Below are 20,231 nucleotides of genomic sequence, written 5' to 3'. Positions count from 1 at the left end.
ATATAAAAGTCAATGTTATCTTTTGATAGTATACGGAAAAGCCTGTGCCCGCAAACGGTACATGCATCACACTTTACTGCGCATGCTCTCATGGAAATCGACACCGCCAGTTTTGGTCAGTTTTACTTAAGCGTCAAAAGTGACCATGAGCTACCGCGCTGGATTATAAGCCGATAATATCTATTTGACAAGTCCCCTCGGAAATCGAATCGGAATTTGCTGATTAAAATATCGGAGATGTTTGAGGGGTCACGAACGGACATACAACTGTCACTAGGATTCTCCGACATAATGATTGACTAGTAAAATATGTCCGTGGATCGGAGACACTCTTTGAGCAACGTAACGGCTCGGATAATTTCAAGCAGGGCTCCATGCAAAGTTTTTTCACCGTTCATTCTATCTTGACGTGGGATTGACAAAAAAAGTTTTGTCAGAAACTAGCTTGGAATTCTGTTTCGATTTCTAAACAGACTTATGACGGCGTATTTCGCGTGATAATGCCGACTTTGTTTTTGTATCACCATCTTTTCTGAGTTACTAATCGTGACAACAAACAGGTGAACTGAAATGTACGGCGAATCTTGATTGGAGACGAGCCTAGCTGGAGCTGTACGTGCAGAATTACTTTGATATTACAACTGAAAAACGTTATTCGCGGGTGATCTTTACGAGTTAATTTTTAGAAGTACAAAATAATAAATGAAATAACTGTGGGCAAATTGAAATTACATGTAAATGTATGATCAACTTTGGAAAGATGGGACAGAAAAGAAGCGTTATGCATCCGTAATGATACCGTTAATTAGACGAGGCGCCAATGAGTCTGTCCAATTCGTCTAGCAACATTGTGATTCAAAATGTTCAAGTTAGCTCGACATTTAGGGTCGCAGTCCACGTTCCGTGGAAAGCAAAGTAGAGGTAAATTTCGCGAATGCGTCTCGATAAGACTCTTTCGCGGCGCCTCGCGCCACGAGAAAATGTCTTAAGGGCAGACCTTTTATGTGATCGTTTCTTAAGAGAGCCATAAATTCAAGGGTTTCGAAAGCTCTCTCGGCGGTCAGTCCAGGGCCAACTACTTCATATCCGAGTACTTGAGACGGCGGAAGAATAATTTCGAGCGGACACTTTGATAGTGCCATGAGCTTGTGTCTCCCCAGTGAGTTCCACGTTAGCGTGGGCAATCCACGTTCTACACAAGCAGGGACATCAGTGATAGGCGCTCCCCTTCTCACGACCCCAGGCGATCGTCAACATTGTTCAAGTCGTACATCGCGGCTGACACATATCTTCGTCCCAGTTCTAGTGATGACGTGTGCATTTTAAGAAAAGGTTAACAGGTTTATTCTTATATCTACGAAGAACAGCGTGAAGTAACCTTATGATGTGTTTCAATAGCGGTGGCACTCTGAATGTGAAACTTGAAGGAATGTTGACGATTCTGAACATAAAGATTATCCGTTCATGTGCACATTTTGGCGAATAAGTTAAGATCAACTTTACCCAAACTTATATCTTTGGTCTAAAAATAGGTCACGTGCATTGTGAGAGCCGATACATAAACAACCACCGCGTCCTCACATGACCTCATATGACCTTATCCGTATGCGTTTAGATTGTTTTATTGGCCGGATGCTCTATGAGGCGTACCGATGTAGTACGGGGTGATAAATTTGACCAACCCAAGGAAATCGTGTGTTAGTAGTAGATTTTACGACCAACAAACTCTCTACAGAAGTAGCTTGAGCTCTCCGATGTGGAATTTATGATGTTAGCTTTTACTGCTGTGCTTGCGTGAACAGAACGCACATACAGTTATTCACAGCTCCTGCAATCTGGAATATTTATCTAGGAAATAATTTCATGCTTTGAAAACGCGACTTTTGAAATTCTGTTAGCGGCCTCCGGGCGCCTGTTTGTCAGTCGCGGCGAGCACACAGCGTCTTGTCGGCCTCATTGTGTACAAGCCGCCACTGTTTTTGACGGGAGTCCCGGATATGATTATTCTGTGCAGAAGTTTTACGTCACTTCCCTTAAGTCAATACTTCAAGGCATGAGTGTTTTTCTCGAGACTTCAGATCATAAACATCGAACGGATCAAACATTGCTGATGCCGATATATTTTTGACGTAGGACTTTTGGTTTCAGCCTGCCTTTCCGGGCAAAACATTCTAGTAACCTTAAATCCACAGCTCTGACGAAAACATCCAAGAATTAACAAACAACCCGTGAATATCAGTTGTAACAGACGCGCCGGCGTTATAAGTGCGTGATCCCGGGACTGATAAAGATCTGAGAAGTGTAACGAGCGTCGACGTCGTGGCTTTACTACGCTGTGGGAAAGTTTCAGACAGACCTTCTTTGTCCAGTTCTTACACGTTCGATAATGCCTAAGGTGAGCCTAAGATCATCGATAATTCCAACAAAATTTATTTGTCACTTTTCTCTTACATTTTTGTCTTGACGGTATTTGTCAGTCGTGTTCTAGAGACGAAAGCATGTATTTCGTGTGCGAGCAATCTCTTTTACTCGATTCACCCGCACATTTTGCCGCAAATTTACGCCGTCCAAACATCATAAAAGGCCAGGAAATGCTATTTTTTACACAGTTCTACCCTAACAAACATCATCTGTCTTAATCTTCGTGTGCTTGTCTGTCCGTCTGTCCGTCTGTCTGTCTGTCTGTCTGTCTGTCTGTCCGTTTGTGTGTCCCTGTTCTATCGCGCCAGCTCATCATTTCTCTCTTTCTCGTTCCATTTCTCACTTCCCCTCTTCTTACACTAATATCAGAAAAACAAATACAAGAGACTGCATACGTGAAGATCGTGCACTAAGAGATAGGAGCCCCTCCCCGGGGGGGCTTTTGTCACTGTATGATGACTGCAAACTCTTGCACAATATTACGGTACTTCATGCGCTCAGTACTTCAGGCATTTCCATTTGAAACATGTTAAAGTAACTGACATACAAAATAAGATGTACTCAACTATTCTTATTCACATGTAAGGTTTACAATCATACTATACTTCATCAGATTTACACCGCATTTGTCAAGGGCAAAGGTTATGTGCGGTCACTGGCAACGGACTTGAACTTGTCACAATGACTAAGACGTTGAACCGACGAAGAAAATGCTCTTTGTCGTGCGAAGTGAACCAAAAAGTCGGTGCTGACGTCATCGACACCGTACCCGAACTTCGCATATAATTGCACGTATATCACTAGCCGTCCGTCTATTTGACTTATTATATTGACGTTGATTAATTTCAAGCGAGATTATGGACTGAGAATTTCTCGCGGGAACTGCATCAATACTGAGTACGACAATCGTAGGTTTTGCAATTCCCAATCGCCTTCTTGATTATCCTGAGAGACTAGGAAGAAGGATGACTCGGCAAACGACGATAATTCATAATTTCGATTTATGTGTTTATTAATTTCCGTCTCCTCTGGCTTTCGCGGTATTTTTCATCCGTCGTGAATATATCGGAAATTATCGATGATCGTTGAAGATGATTCTTGAAAGTCACCTCAATGCGCACTGGACGTGAAAAGGCGAAAACCGGTCGTCTGACGATTTGCATGTTAAGTAACGTCCACCGAACGTTTACCGCATCCACGGCAGTTCAGTAGTCTCTGTATGATCACATTCCATGTGCAGAGTGGAGAGAAATGTTTTTTGTAGTTTGTTTGCTTGTTGTTTCGAATTGATTGTAATTTTGGTCGAAATCTTGATAGGCTGTTTTGTTTTTATAGTCGTTTGACAGTCTGACAGGCGGATTGGCAAGGCAGAGAGAGAGAGAGAGAGAGAGAGAGAGAGAGAGAGAGAGAGAGAGAGAGAGAGAGAGAGAGAGAGAGAGAGAGAGAGAGAGAGGGGGGGGGTTTAGGAGATTACCAGAAACAGAGGGACGAATAGGCAAACAATCAAAAATCTATGTATTCATACATGTTTGCATGGTTCCAAATGCGCTGATCAAATCACCAGAAATTTTTCTCATTGAATACGTTCTAGTTGTCCATATCAGACATATTTCAAACCAAACAAGAAGTAGATTGCAGCACATTATTGTGTTGATTCTCTTCATCAGTTGAAGCGAAATTGCTTTTTGTACATAGGGTTGCACGTGACAGCGAAAATCTACATGGTTGAACATGCAGCGTTCGAGCGACCTGCTCAAATGTGAAACCCTTGCCCATTCCCAGGTGTTAGCTTTTGGTTTCACGATGTAGTGTCTCCAGCGACCCTTTTCATGTTATTCATCCAAGTCTACCCCAGATAAGGAAATTATCTCGAATCTAGTACGACGTGACGGGAGATGCGCTCCCGTCAAGTAATCACCGTTGCCTGGCGACTGTCATTCCGAAACGGTACCCATTGTGCAGCCAAGTGGAAAACAGAATGTTATTTTGTAGGATTAATTCAGTGTGCAAGGAATTTTGCATTTTTATCCTGTCTTCTCACGCAATGTGCCATTGTGAATATCGAGTATCACCCTATCTTGTGTTGGTGATGACAGAACACATCAAACGCAACCATCCAATTGACTATTTTCCGCTCACTATGATCACGCGAGATCACACGAGACGTAGTTCTTAAATCAGGAGGAATACATCAGGTCAAGTTGCCAACCGTGTGAAACTGGTGAAGTTTTGAATTGAAGGGTAGTATCTACAGTCTACAGATTTTCTAAATCCTTTGATATATTCGCTATTGTGACAAGTGCACTATTGCTGTTTGTCCCGCTAAACACCAAAGTCACGCAAGATCTCGCGGTGTCCCGCGTCCGTGTAGGGGAGAGAGGAAAATTAGGAGCCGGGTGTATCTGAGAGACAAAACGTGCAGTGTGTATCTGAGAGACAAAACGTGCAGTGCCACGTTGTTGAGAACAATGCATGATAACTGAATTTGAAAAGTGGAAACGTAATAGCACGGTTGGGGTGGTGAATATTTCAATACTATATATAGGAGGGCTTTTATTCACTTTGGGGAAGGTTTTGTCACCACATGTTGAAGACTTCCCGTTTTGCCTCAAGTTCTCTCGAGTCGTATTTCCATCTGTTACCAGTACTGCCACTGTCTGTGATAGACATCATACTTCGAAATGTCCATTCGGAAAAGAGCGAAACTCCTAAAAGTTCTACTGACAAAATCGAACTGCCTCGTTCCTACATGACATATGCATGCATGTTTTCAAATCTTAGGGCCCTATCTAATACAAACAAAAGAATCTCGAAACTGTCGTCTCTGTAAATGAAAAAATATCTTTATGCGGTAAGTGTCATCTTAATCGAAAATTGAAAATATTGTTTCGGATAATTTGTAGCACACAGCGAGAGAAATTACATGCACAAGTCCCAATCAAAACATGGCATTCATAGACTGTATATTGAAAAATGTCGATATCATAAAGCGACGAACTTGGATAAAGGGTTTATTCTAATATGCATGAATGGGGTGCTAATAATAGCATGGCTTGAAACGTTTTCATTAGATCGTAATATTACGGTTTGAATACAAACACTCCGATCATCAATATCTACTGATAAGGAAGTCGGCATGCGACGGAATTCTCGATAAATTACGACATGATGACCACAGCGTCGAGACGATCTGAGTATTGAATAGGATTTTTTTTTTCTTCCTTTCTGTAGACAACAAAAAGGTCTATACGGCGTCACTTGCCGATAGCTGGTAAAATGTACATGTACAAAGAATAGAACATTTAATGCCAGTGAAATATTCGGAAAAATAATCAGGATTACGATCGACCTTGTGAAAGCAACTCTATCATGCCTGTGTCACTGATGAAATGATGGCCATGGTGTCAAAATTTCCCTCTTGTTTAGTCAGATCAGTCATATATCAAATTTGAACATTTTCACTTACCTGAAAATACCCTTCTCCGGGTAGTTAAATTGCGGTTTTTTGTGATAACGGTTTCATAAATAATGAACTGCATCTTGGCAAGCCATGGGCATAAAATTGACAGCGATTAAATCAAAAATAAATCTTGATGGAAGGAAAGTGTTAAATAAATCAAGTGTAAGTGGTGCAATGTCTTCAATGAAAAATACGGTATAATTTCTCAAAAGCAAACAATATCTGAATGACACATTTTGTGCTCAAGTCACGATCGGAGCAATTATTTGATAATTGCATCATGTTTCAAGTGTGGTTACACTTTATTTAACATCTTGACACCGAAAATATCGTAATGATATTTACACCATTTTCTTCAAAGTACACAAGATTTGATCTGAGTAAAACAGGGGAAAAATAAAGTAAACTCTTCTAATACCCTTAATGGCCGCACTATTATCCCAACTGTGACAATTGCATGGTACTTAGCATGAATATTACTGCGCAGTCTGTGGTGGGGCTTGAAAAGAACGTGAGTGCACCCTTAAAGCAGTCCACAGGGAATTGAAAAAATTCAGGTTAATGGGAGCAACTGAAATGATTTTGATTTTTTTTTTCGTCTTGAATTATTAGAAATTTGTTTGAGCAACAGAAATATAGTGCTTACAGGAATTGTGGCCAAATACTCCCGTATGATGACACTGATGAACTACATAACGTGAGTTTAAGGTGGCTTTGTACATAACACAGCGTACTTTGTTCAAAAAACACTTTTTGCAAAGGTTGATTCAACTTCCATTAATTTGTTAACCCAAGTTTTAAATATCGGTTGAGTTCATCTTTTACCATGACAAGCAGTTGTAAGTTTGGTGAGAAAAAAGAAGTGTAAATTTATGCAAAGTTATGCAAATTTATGCAAATCGCCCAATTTTCTTGCTCTAGTGTTTGACTTAAATTAATTTTTATCCTGTATACCAAATTTGAGGTTTTCTACCCTAAATATGTTCTCACTTTTTTGAAAATAATACATTATGAGGGGGGTTTCATGTCATCTTTGATAAGAAATAATGCTCTGAAAGCCAGTTTGAGGCGTTACATAAAGATGATCTCGCCATAATGTGACGGAGATCTGCTGCAGAGTTTACAAGACGTCAAAGGACGACGGGTTGTCAATATACACTCGGCGCATACCGCGAAAGATGAAAGCAAAACACATCTACTAAAAGCGGAACGGTTTGTGTACTTTTGTATTCAATATAGAGCTGGAACGATTGTATTGCTTTTAAATCTCACACAACTGAAGGTTGCTGTCTGAGTGTAAACATATGAAAAAGTTACGGTTGCTGTGGAAAAACTGAATTCCCGATATCAATAGTTGTACTGCACGAATCCCATTCTGAGCTTAGAACATGTGGTCGGTAAAAACGCCAATGCTATACATCTCCTTGAATGTATGGCTTTTGTGCTGACTTTCACCTCTGGTGTTTTTGTGGTGAGTAGAGTACGAAATTATGTCACGGTGACGCACAGGATAAAATGCTGGAAACAGCTTCAAGCGTAGCGAATGCATCTCTAAACACATTTTGCTGGTCGGTTGTAATTTCAGATTAATAGTGTTTGGCCCAGTTTATTTATGATTACCTTTATTTAGATGCTGTAGATTGACGAGGAATAAAAATGGAAAAAAAATAATGGATTGGGAATACAACATTCAGCTTGTGTGCATCAACAGATACCGTGTGACTGGTCCCAGGCTGGTGAAAGCGATTCATACACGTCAGGGTGAAATTTATGCTTTTGTTCCTTTAGATGAATCCGATTCGTCAAAACATCGTTGGCTGTTGAATATTTGCTAAACTGTCATCAAAGAAAAAGCTAAAGGGACGATGACACCTTTATTGCCATTTCTAATTTTGAGTGTGTTACACTGCATGGCTTATGAAATGTACTGTAGATTACATACATTACCACGAAGTTTAAATTTTGTCTCGAATTTGAGTCGTGGGCTGTATATTAGTCGAATATTTTGTTTATTCGGTTCGGTTGTTTGTGTTTGATTGTGTTATGCGCGGCTCAGCGAAATAAACGTTACAAGCTGTTACAAAGTGATTTACGACTCAATAAAAATCGCACAGAGGTAAAGATAATATCGTGATCGATTTCAAAACCTTTACATAAAAAATGTCTGCATATAAGCCACCTCAATCGCTTCTATTTGTTTTATTTGATCATCATCCGTCATCTGAACGTTGATTGTGCTTTCTTGACAGACATCAAGCTTACTGCAGTTGATTTCATAGAGAGTTTGCTGAACCTGACACACACACACACACACACACACACACACATATATATATATATATATATATATATATATATATATATATATATATATATATATATATATGTATATATATATATATATATATATGTAAATGTATATATATATATATATATATATATATATATATATATATATATATATATATATATATATATATATATATATATATATATCTGTTTCAAAAACGCTTTCTGGTTCGACAAAAACGATATCTTCTTCTGAAAAAATGTGAGATAAAAACTTTCCACTATTTTTTGTTGAGCTTGTGAACTAGGAAGTGGGTGAGTATTTGTCGATCTGCGGTGTTTTATGAATGCGAACAATATGCGAACAATATACATGTTCAGCTTTACATTTTTACATATAATCATTTTTGAATGCGTTCCGTGAACTCATCAATTCTCCGAAAGTTCGAACATCTACATCTGTCCAGCGCATAACTGTGACAGCACACAATAAATTATGTGAGTATACATAAAGTTCATGCACTTGCCTTTTCGGCTGGAATATCAATACATGGAACAGCCGTGATATTTCATACTATTCAGCAATCCCGATACGCATGCGCGGTTCGTCTCTCTTTGCTGCTGAAGCTCGGCGGCTCATTCAATCAATTGCTGTGTAAAACTTCGACAGACATTATAAATTGCGATCTATAGCGATATGATCAACCCGAAGTAAACAGTCTTCAATTATTAAGTATGAATAGATTTTAGTGATTATCATTATGATTGAGGCCGTGGCTAAACTTGAATAAATTTACCGTCAAAATGCTGTACCATTGAACCGTTTGATTACACAACGTAACATTTCACGTTCTGAACTTGATTAAACTTGTTCGCATTTACTCTTCCCAAATGTTTGTGATGGTATATTTAGCCGGTTAAATAATCGCCCAATGCGTCTGTAGCCACTGAAAAGGTGTTCACATTGAATGCATTTCAATGATGCCTTTGTTCGTTTGTTTTGTTATCTGCTTGTTGTGTGTGTTCAGTGTTACGTGTAAAGCTGATAATCGTGTTTGTAAGTTATGAAAAAAAATGAACAACGTAACGCATGCTGAAGCCATGTGAATTGAAAGTATTTCAACTGCAATTAAATCACATATAGACACGAACCACACCTTTAGAGCCCCTACCCACCCATCCAAAAGCATTGATAAAAAATACACAATGAACATGCTATTTGAATAGGTTGTTAAAACCATGAAACAAATACAAAAGTAACTTGTACAATTGGTGTTTGCAGTGTCACAGCCATCAACATGAACTTCTGTGAAGCCGTTCACAAGTCGTTATATGCAAGGTTCAGTATTCAGGTCCAGAACAGCCTCTGGGCCTTGCTCAAAACGGTGATAAGATGTTAAAGCTGCGGCAAGCAGCGTTGACGGGGCCCCAGCAATGGGCAGCAGAAGTGCATAGCTGTAAAATGAAGTGCTTGCAGCATAACTATCGGTGGCATAACGTTTTGTTTAAAAGGGAAAGGAAATATACGGGGTATGCAAGCTGTGGTTCCTGAAAAACCTAACAGCCGGTTAAAGGTCGTAAAATGTCATCTCAAATTCATGGAACAAAATCAGGTCCGTATCCAACAGAAAACGGTCCCTATCTTCTTTTGGTCAGAGCCTTAAACTAGTTATGCAAGTAATTAATGAGGTATGTCAATTACAAAAAAGACAGTGCACCCCAAAGCTGAACTTGTTTGAAGTGGCGGAGGCTGCAAAGCGGGTCATAGGTAGACGAATATCATCCCAAAATTCTTGAAAAAAGATTTTTCCTTACTGATCAAATATATTCAACACAAACCAAACCTCTTGCCCGTGTAGTTGCTGAGATACATGAAAGTAGGTCAAAGGTCGTCCAAACTCATCCGAAAAGGTTAGGCACACGACTTCTAATAAGCCCTGAGCCCTGTACCAAATTCGGAAGTCTACATTCAACGGGCTTTTCAGATCAAGGCTGATAAATCTCTGGGTTGAAGAGGAAGAAGATGAAAAACTCCAAATAACCCAATAGGGGCCCTCGCTCATATGGGCTTGGGCGATAATTAACAGCCCACGCCTATACATTGATGCTAGTTGAAGTTGGCGGGATTTTATGAAAACTCTCTTTTATCACTAGTTGAGCGAATGGTCATAGTTTAATTGGAGTATTCCATCAACTGGATGATGTAACATTTCGGTGCGACCGGGTGCCTTAGTTTGAGTAGCAAAGTCTACTGATTATTTCACGACCGTGTAATGATGTGCTCGATAAACGTTGATTGTTTGCTCTTCATTTCTGAGTAGAGCATAAAGATTGGAAATGAGAAACACGAGGAAGAGTTGTAGTGAAACACAATCAGTATTTTCGCAAACATCATAAATTTTGATACAGTCGTGAATAATCGGCATAATTTGCTTACTATGAATAAATACAAAATAATGGAAATATGGAACAATAACAGCATAAAAACAACCCTGAGCATCGTAATTAACGACTCAGTCACGAATAATCAGCATAATTTGCTATTCATAGCAATGCACCGAAACGTCCCGTCATGCAATCATAAATGAATGAAAAATATTGGCAAAGCTGTGAATACTATGATATATTCTCCAATCAAATTTATGCATCCAATAGTGTGAAATGTTACCCCGACAAGGTGACATCACCTAAAATGCAAACAAATGAAAAACAACTTTGTTTGTGTTTCTGGTGATGTTTGCACTTACGATTTGTACTCGGTCTCAAATTTAAGGTCAAATCTGAACCTACCATTCAGACCCAACCATTCAGACCCGACCTAAATTAGGCCGGTCCAGGGCCGACATAGCGCGTTCATGTTTCTTTTAACCAGGATCGACCCAGAGGCTATCGAAATTCTGTAGTGTGAACGTAACAATCGACAACGAGAGCATTCATTTGTTTCTATCAATTCACGTTCTCAAAGTCCTAAAATTTGCTTCTATGGGTTCGCATTATTACTTTTACGACTGAGCTTGAACATTTCAGACCATTAAACGAGAGGCCAACTACAATATAGTGCAATCTGGAAAAACTATAAAAATCTGACGAAAAGCCATTTGTGGCTGTGATGTTTCGCAGAATTGATCTTGCAGTATATTTAGAAATGGTAGTTCTAATTTTAAAAATGTAATTGCTGCCGTTGAATCGGCACGGTTTTTGATGTAGTTTTGTAACGAAGCATCGCAGGTTTGAAAGCCAATTGTTAGCGTCTTCGTGCATGTCTTCTTAACACTAAGTATCGTCAAATTTTACGCCTACAGTGGTTCTAAATTACACGTATTCAGCATATAAGTTGTATCAGTGTTGACAAGTCCCACCTACGCTCAGCTAGGAAACACAGAAAAAATGGCCAAATCAAACAATTTTTACCATACAACAGCTTCCAAAACTATAAACTTTATTGCAGTGTTTGTCAGAGAATACAGAAGGCGGCAAAATTCTGAAGGGCATCCAAGTATATTTTTCGTAGTATTCAAATTTAGCTTATACATTATTTTTGCAAAAGTAATCTTAAAGCAGACCTCATCTGGAACGATGCTAAAAATCATGATTGAAGATCGCTCGGGAAATAAATCATGAAATTGTAGTGAAAGATCGCTGATGCTGGAGAAGCCAGTGATGAAACGATGCCGTCCAACCTTTGACATTTCGCCCAGGCATTCGCTGCACACGCTTCAATGATTGTAGCACTAAAAGTCCGCTTAGCAACTGGCGTTGTCGTACCGTATGTATGAGCGAACAAATCGTTTTGCTATTGTGAGCATCCCCGTGCGCCATATGGATGGGGACCCCCCCCCCCCCATTCACTTCAATGTCACGACGTCCTCCTTGTCCGAACGGTCGGAGTCGTCAACCTTTGTAAAACGAAAGAGTGCATGCCATGAGGTTTTTGTGTGGCTAGACTTTGAAAAAGATTGATATTACATTATTGTATTAGAATCCCCCCCTTTTTAAGCTAAGGCGAAACATTAGTGTCAGTGATGGCGATGAGTAGGTATGCGTTGTAAAACATTGATAAATATTATGTTGGCAAAGTAAACGATCAATTCTTTTGCTCACTATGAGCGTGACAGAATTAATATTGTCAAGACGGGGGTCTTTTTAGCACTGAAACCATCGTTCGATGTAAAAACACAGACTAGAGGAGTGCCTCGTTTTCATGTTGCAAGGCGATGAAAAAATAAATTCTATAAAGTTTGGTTTGCTCTAGGCTCAGATAAAATCGAAGTTCCAGTGATGGAGATTGTTGCGCATGCTCTGTACAACACCGAAAAATAGTATATCGGCAAAGCGAATCCTTCTTTTTGCCAGGTGGCATGTTTTCAAATGATGTGCCTTTCAGAGATGAATTATGAATTTTATAACTTGATATTTTCAAGTCTCCTGCATATGAAATATCTCGTCAACTGAATTAAAAATTGTGTGTCGATGTGTACATGTTGTTTTGATCATAAGATGTCACTCACGTTTTCAGATAATATCTGTTATGCATTATGGATTCAACGGAAATCGAAAATCAATGCCAGTCCGTTTTTGCTCTGGCTGTTTACTTCCGCAGATTCGCCACTTTTTCGCTCAAAATTACCTGAAAGTGAAAGAAACATCAAACGTGGGTTTTTAGTATCGACTCGTCGTCGCGATGTTGAGGCTCGGAATGGCGATTTTTTTAATAGTGTGCAAATATCGATAAGCTCTCAAAATGCACTAAATTCATGATCCAGCTCCATTCACTTTGCAAGCGACTTGTTGCTTTTTTCTTAGCCGTGAAATATCCTCAAAATGCATCACGCGACATGTGTTCTGCAATTTATCCGGGATTTGGACGAACAGATGCAATTACTAACTCGGTGCAAGAAGCATGATTTCTGAAAGCTTGAATCGAGTGTGGAAAATTGCCTTCTTAATAAACGAACGAATATGTTGCTGTTAACAGCTTCTCGTAAAAACGTCAGCAATCTAAATGGTAGTCGCATTTCATCGTCAAAAGGTTGAGTCTGAACTTGGTCTTGGTCTGATATTGTACAGTCTATCCAAGACAGATGGCTTTCGTTCTAAAGTGTCTTTGCAAAAACCGTGCATGTCGTTATTCTTATCAGATTTTCACACGACTAGCAGGCCTTTCGTCTGACTCACAAATGTCAGAGGAAAGAAGATACACGCCGGAGTATGAACACCTGTTACCCAGAGGCTTCACGACTAAAGCCTCTTAGTTCATCATGACAACGCCGCCGAGTTTCGAACTCTGTTCGATATTCGCCTGATCTGATGACGCACTATCGGAAATACGATCGCGAGTGGCTATGATAGTGCGTGTATGTATCAAGGTGTGTGCCCTCCCCCTTCTCTCTCTCTCTCTCTCTCTCTCTCTCTCTCTCTCTCCTCTCTCTCTCTCTCTCTCTCTCTCTCTCTCTCTCTCTCTCTCTCGTCTCAAAATACAAAAACAAAAACCCTGAACTGGCCACCTCGTCGGTGCCTTCTATTCACAGGACCCAACTCTATTTTGAGACTAAAATCGATAACGTACGGGGGACTTTGGTGATCTTAGTTGTTTTCATCTAAAGTTTACATCGGTTTCCTTCGTAGCGATGGAAATATGTCTGAATCGGCCGTGTCGCCAAGGCAACAAAAATCAATATATTTCGCCTGGTAAATGGAATACCCGCATTGTTCATACTTTTCATATTGATCATTTTTTTCTCTTCCGAATCCATTAAAAGCTTTTTCTCCGTGCAGAACTCGATTGAAGAATCGACAAGAGTATCGATTAGGGATTTTTCAAATTTATTTTTGACTGCCAGAGCTAGCTCTACGATGGTGAGAACTATGCGAACAAAATGTGTTCGTCACGCACACTAGATTTGGACTTGCTTGTTAACAGCACTCATCGAAAAAAACAGTGAACAGAGTCATCAGATTTTACAAAAAACGTTTCTTCCAGTTGTTTTTTTGTCCCAATACGACTATAAACTCAAGCATGGCGTGTCCTAAATGCATGTCATTTTACATAGACTCCGTAGAATGCCCTTATGTTTCTATTTTCATGTCATTAACACGGAGCGATTGATATTGTCATAGTTTAAATTTTCTTTTTCTTCCTATTAATCAATTCATCTTCTATCTTTCTCTCCATCTACCCAGTCCATTTTGCTTCTATCTCTCTATCTAGCTAGGTATCAATCTATCTTCATCTATCTCTCTATCTATCTATCTCTCTGTTTGCCTGTCTGTCTAAATTTTTGTCTGTTTGCATTTTTGCCCGTGTGTCTGTCCGTCTATCCATCTTCCTTTCTTAAACACCGACTCATCAGACGTTTCATCGGTTCGAATTCAGCGTTTTTTGAATAATCACACCCCAAAGTTCTAATGAACAAAGAAATATAATACATAGTTACTTTATACGGATAAATATAAAATAGACTTAAAGAACATAGAATATTCCACGACTCAGCATATAATGAATATGCAAAAGCCAAAAATAGATGAGCGAATACTCTTTGTGTTTTTTTCTCTCCACACATTTGGTAGCTCGGTTGACGTTTCCGCGACAAATAGCTTCATACAAACATCATGCAGATTCCGGCTTCACGGTAGAAATAACCTTGCAATAATAGTAAATACAAGTCAATATTCAAGCAACAACGTAGCGATCGATCACAATTCATTGGCAAAGAACCAACAAAGAACTTGTCCAACTAATTTTACGTTTTCTTGATTCCATCGATATGTTTAAAGGACACGTATGTTACATTAGTAACAAAATTATAATGACCTAAACAGATAAATAAATTGGGAAAATGTAATGAAATTACCCTGGAAAATTAAATCAGTTGTCTTCCTGAGTTTACCGTGACTGTTTCGGTAATTGGCCTGTCGAGTCATGTAATCTAACCTTCACGCCAATTGTCTGGGAGTGACGAATGTCGAAGTTCCGCAGTGTTTGCGATATGAAGAGTTGATCTGCAGTGAACAAGCGGGCAGAACACTGTGAAATCAGTCTCGGTGACATCATTCGATGTCCTGGCGGAACAACGCAGAAGGAGTAAGTGATGACATATCATGTCGAATGTCAATGTCAGAATCACCTACTGGTAAATGTCAGGGTAATAGGAAAATTTTGAATGTTGGTAAAGACATCAATAAAATGATAGATAATCGTGGTCTAGCCAATACCTCAGCACCAGGAAGAAGGATTAAAAAATCAGAAATACCGGTGAAAATATCTGACAGAGATGAGATGACAGGAAGGAGGATACCATACACATACATACATACATACATACATACATACATACATACATACACACATACATACATACATACATACATACATACATACATACATACATACATACATACTTACATACATATGTACGTACGTACAGCGTATGTATTTTGCACGGATGTCTCCGTTTTTAAACCTTTCATAGGGAACATGTATGAGACATAACATATTGTACTCACAAACCGTGAACATCAAGGCTTTTCTTCTATGAGTTCCTATTTATCATCGCGATGCCAATGCGTCAATAGCTTCTGCCGGAATCTGTTTTGGTCAGAGAAGTGTGAAATTGAGACGCCAAAAAAGGTAAATTCGCGGTAGAGTCCATTAAATATCTTCCTTTTCAAACCGGTACATCTAATTTGGGTAAGGTTCATCTGAAAGAGGTCAGTCAAGCTATTTTCTTTGATTTTTTCGCGCTTCACAACATCACTAATGTATTTTCCGTCGACTTGAGAGCTTTTTCGAACGGAATCAGCTTTGAACGCAAACTGTGTCAGGCTCTTTCGCGTGAAGCAATCACCGTGACAATATGGCACACTGCCAGTTTTGCGCGAATGTTTCATTTCAAAAAAATCCGCCAAAGGGAACAACTGTCTCTCTACAGAACATAACAACGTTCAAGGATACACTTGAGCTAAACCACATTGCTCATTTTGAAATTTTAATATCTTGTTCTGTAATTTGTCTATTGTTTTATAAAAACAATCATATGCACATGAAATGAATCTTTACTATTTCGCTAAGAGTCGTCAAAATAGCGTGGCTTTATACTCTTCCCTGCATTTCCCTGACTCGAGAAAGGGCCTAGGTAATTATATATACCAATAGATACTTTCTGTTGAAATGTTAAAACCAAACTCTTTCGAGAACGAAAGTCTGACACAGGTATTCAACGAACACTAAATCATTTCCATGATCGACCGTTTGGAGGCGCCCTACAATGGCTAGTTTTCGTTTTTCTGTCTTCAAATCATAACAGCCATACTCATTATTATTATCCTCTGCTAATGTTGCAATGATTGATTCCCTGACGCTCACATACGCTGCTGCTTCTCCCTCTTCTCCCTCTCCCCCCTCTCTCTCTCTCTCTCTCTCTCTCTCTCTCTCTTCTCTCTCTCTCTCTCTCTCTCTCTCTCTCTCTCTCTCTCTCTCTCTCTCTCTCTCTCTCTCTCTCTCACACACACACACACACACGCACACACACACACACACGCACGCACACACATCAACAACATATTGCTAAAGGGTGCTCACTGAACATCGCTTTAAAACACTTTCACAGACCTTTAGGAGTTTGGATGTGTTCGTGAAACCGTTGGAATGTAATTACATGTAAATTCGTTGCCGTTTATTGGCGAAATTGAATTCACGGGTGTTGTGCCATCGGAGTGCACCATACGGGTTAGAAGGGCCAGACTTTTTTCCAGGCGATCTATATTGACGAGCTCGAGGCCGCGGTGTACCTAGATGTGATTCATCCTTACCTCTGATGCAACTTACACAGCTGTCCCAGATGAAATTCATGTTGCTCAGGGTGATTATTTTCCATTAGGAGAGCGTCCCTGGATACGGTTATTGTTTTCACAGTCATATCGAGTTTGCATGCCAATTTCGATATCACCATGGAATTTTGCTTGCACATACTAAACGTTACTGCAAAGGGTGACCGGCGACCGTTCACCGTCGAATTAGGAAAGGGTATAAGAACAAGGTTACGGTTGATTGATTGATTGATTGATTGATTGATTGACTGACTGACTGATTGATCGATCGATCGATCGATTGATTCTGAACAAAAATCAATATTATATTCCCTTTTCTCCCGCCCTTACGTTTGCAAAAATGTAAGATTTTTCCCTGCAGTGCCAATGCGGATAGACTTAACTCTTAGCAAGTAAAAATATTTTTTTAAAAGTGTGAGAGCGGTTGCAAACTTGTTAAAATACTGTCGATGCTGTAGTTGGAACCAACCTTACTTTTCATGCACTTTTTAAAAATCAAATTTCAACATTTTGGCTGAAAATTGATGATATTTGAACTTGTCCAAGGGGACTGTAGAGGATTGCTTAGAAGAGTCGGCAAAAAGTAGCTTCTCGAGACATCACGCGAGAATGTTAGCTGTGTATAGCAAGTCTCACAAAGATTAGTGTTTTAACATCTGTGATAACCTTGTACGTTAAGATTAAAGCCCCACTATCTGTAACTCTTGAAATTTGTTGACCTCAAAATCTTCCTATTCTCTACTGGTTATCTCTAAATCATACCCCCGAAGGGATGTAGGCTTTTACTGGATTAGGAAACCATTCCTTTGTGTAACATTTGACAAGTAAATTCAAATTTTAACGGTCCTTTTGATTTTCCATCATTTTCAAAAATTGGTAATATTACAAAGGAAACAGAACATAAAATGTCACAGTTGACAACATTCACCCTTATGCATTACATTGAACTTCTCTGTGCAGTTTATGTGAAGATTTCAGCGCAGATATGCACAGTTTCCACGGTTTTTGCTTTTCCGCATGAAGCTGCGATTTAATGTTTGGACAGACATTTAATCGCAGTGTAATCTTCATCTTGTCAAAATTCAATATACATGCCCAGAGAGTAGTTAATAATAAGTTATACACACGCCTAAATTAGTATTTTCTCACAAACTTATTTTGGATTGAAAGTAAAATCATAAAAATATTGCTAAAAGACACGGCTAGCAGGCCTTTAAGAGCGTGGTTTGTTGGTTATGTCCGTTGACTGAGGGGCCACGTAACTTTTGATGACTTCTTTTTTGTCAGTGTTTTGTATGTCAGCTGTAAGTTCTTGCTGAACTTCCAAAAGCATGTTGAAACATTTACTATTAGGCTTGTTAACACAGCGTCTATACGTGTTGAATGTACTGTTATTGTCTACACTAGAATACAAGTCTAGACCAGAATTCACCGGCCAATGCACAGGCTGAGTTGAAAAGCTCAACACTGTGTATCTCAACATGCTTTAGAGAGTAGAAGGAACTGTAGTTGACATTAAAAACAAAAAACAGTAAAGAAATCATCAGAAGTTACAATTACTGACCCTTTCATTTACCCTTCCATAAGCAGTTTGGAGAATAGCAGAAACGTCACTGTGTTATTCGCCCATACAACTCGTGAAAGCCTCGTCGATCCTACTTTCAAAGAGATCTGTAGAATCGTAAAGAAATTGGAGTTCCCCCTGCTCCACAGTGTATCGGTGTATGTTTTGACAACGTTGAGATGGGGGTAGGGCTTCTCTTCTCGTCTTCGTTACTGATATAACGAAAAAGCACAATTCAACCCCCGACATATCTCACTTGAAACTCGCCGAGGTATCGATTTATAATCTATTCCTTCTTAAATATGGGATGGCATTTCTCGTTCAAGGTAACGGCCATTAGTCAAAGTGACATTGATTATCCCTGATTCGTAGGTCAGGGAAGCCAAACAGGCCAGACACACTTGACAAGAGATCCTAATTAGAGATATGGAACCTACGTGACGTGGCAACGCAACAACAGGGGCGTAGAGAGTACAGCTATACGATTGATATATAGTCATGGCTCTTTATCCCTCCTATCGACAGGGGCTTTTCAGTTTTATTCTCTAAATCTCTGTTTGTATTCTCTTTACTAATGGTTTTGTGACGTCGTTAAAGCTCTGTTCAACACCGCTTGAAGTCCGCAGGAGAATCCTTTACATCGGCTAATTTTAAATATTTGTGTCGGTTCTGCACTTAATTACGAGTAGATTAGCGGTCACCTGGTCTCCTTGCTCGACTTGCTATTGCTGTTGCTCTTAATTCAACGTTGGTGGCGCCATATTCCTTCACTTACTCGTTGGCGTCACTTCTCACTCACAGCATTGTACACGAGCTCGTTCGCGGTCAAGAAACAACACCGAACGGGCACATTCTCAGAATGTGAAGGGCACTGTGGCCCCAAAGTGCGTGGCCCTATAGGGAGTCGAAGTCCGTGGCCCAAAGTAGGGGGTCCGACAGTAATTCTAGAGCATACATAAATGTTAAGCAATTCTTAAGGAAGCGATTCATTTTAATTGATGTGACAAACATGGATATGGCGACTTCCTTTTACGTGGAAGAGTTCAATGTATCACTGCAGAATTCACAAAACGCCGTTTTATTTTTCCATATTACTTTGAAATATTTCAATCTGTCCATTGACGCTTAATTCCATATACAGTATGGAGTCTTTTTTTATTTAAATACAGAGCATGACGTAATTTGTCTAGACTTTCTTGACATGCCCATAAAATACGAAACCGCTTCAGGCCCATTAGTGGCAAATTTCCGAGGCAAAATCGATTTGCTGTCTGTTTAATCAGAGGGTAATGCAGATGATTGTGATTTAATCCCAGCTTATTTTTCACTCGATGGAAATCAGCCTGGTAAGGATGACGAGCTTTATTGACTTCAGATACAGAAATTGCTTTTTTGTGTTGTATTAGACTGAGCTGGATATTACGAGGTCGCCCATTATGTTGACATTAATTCATAGGCGATAATAATTGTAAATTAAGTTGTTGTTTATATGAAATATAGAACTCGTCCTATTCGTTCAATTTTTATTTTTATGCATCCTCGTAAATAAAATGGATCGTAATATGCCAAGGATTGTCATGAAGTGTCATGTCACTTATGTGACATGTCACTTATGTGAAATATGTTTTATTTTTCGCTACTGTCGGCAGGGTGGTCTTTCTCAAACTGTAA

General features: G+C 39.4%; 1 protein-coding gene across 7 annotated transcripts in view; it reads left to right on the top strand.

Annotated features, from left to right (window-relative positions):
- LOC139140464 (parathyroid hormone/parathyroid hormone-related peptide receptor-like) overlaps positions 1-20,231 on the top strand; it is a 163,725-nt gene that overhangs the window by 105,647 nt on the left and 37,847 nt on the right. The window contains exon 1 of one of the 7 annotated variants that reach the window (XM_070709756.1): positions 1,690-2,395. The exons of the other annotated variants lie outside the window; for them this stretch is intronic. Coding sequence (XP_070565857.1) covers positions 2,387-2,395 — 9 coding nt within the window. The 5' untranslated portion in view covers positions 1,690-2,386. Of the gene's footprint in view, positions 1-1,689; positions 2,396-20,231 lie in introns of those variants that run through there. 7 annotated transcript variants of the gene reach the window in all.

Source organism: Ptychodera flava, chromosome 9, assembly GCF_041260155.1.
Source record: "Ptychodera flava strain L36383 chromosome 9, AS_Pfla_20210202, whole genome shotgun sequence".
In the NCBI taxonomy this organism is placed as follows: Eukaryota; Metazoa; Hemichordata; class Enteropneusta; family Ptychoderidae; genus Ptychodera; species Ptychodera flava.
The sequence above is the reverse complement of the archived record's forward strand: the minus strand, read 5'-3'. Positions and strand labels throughout refer to the sequence as shown.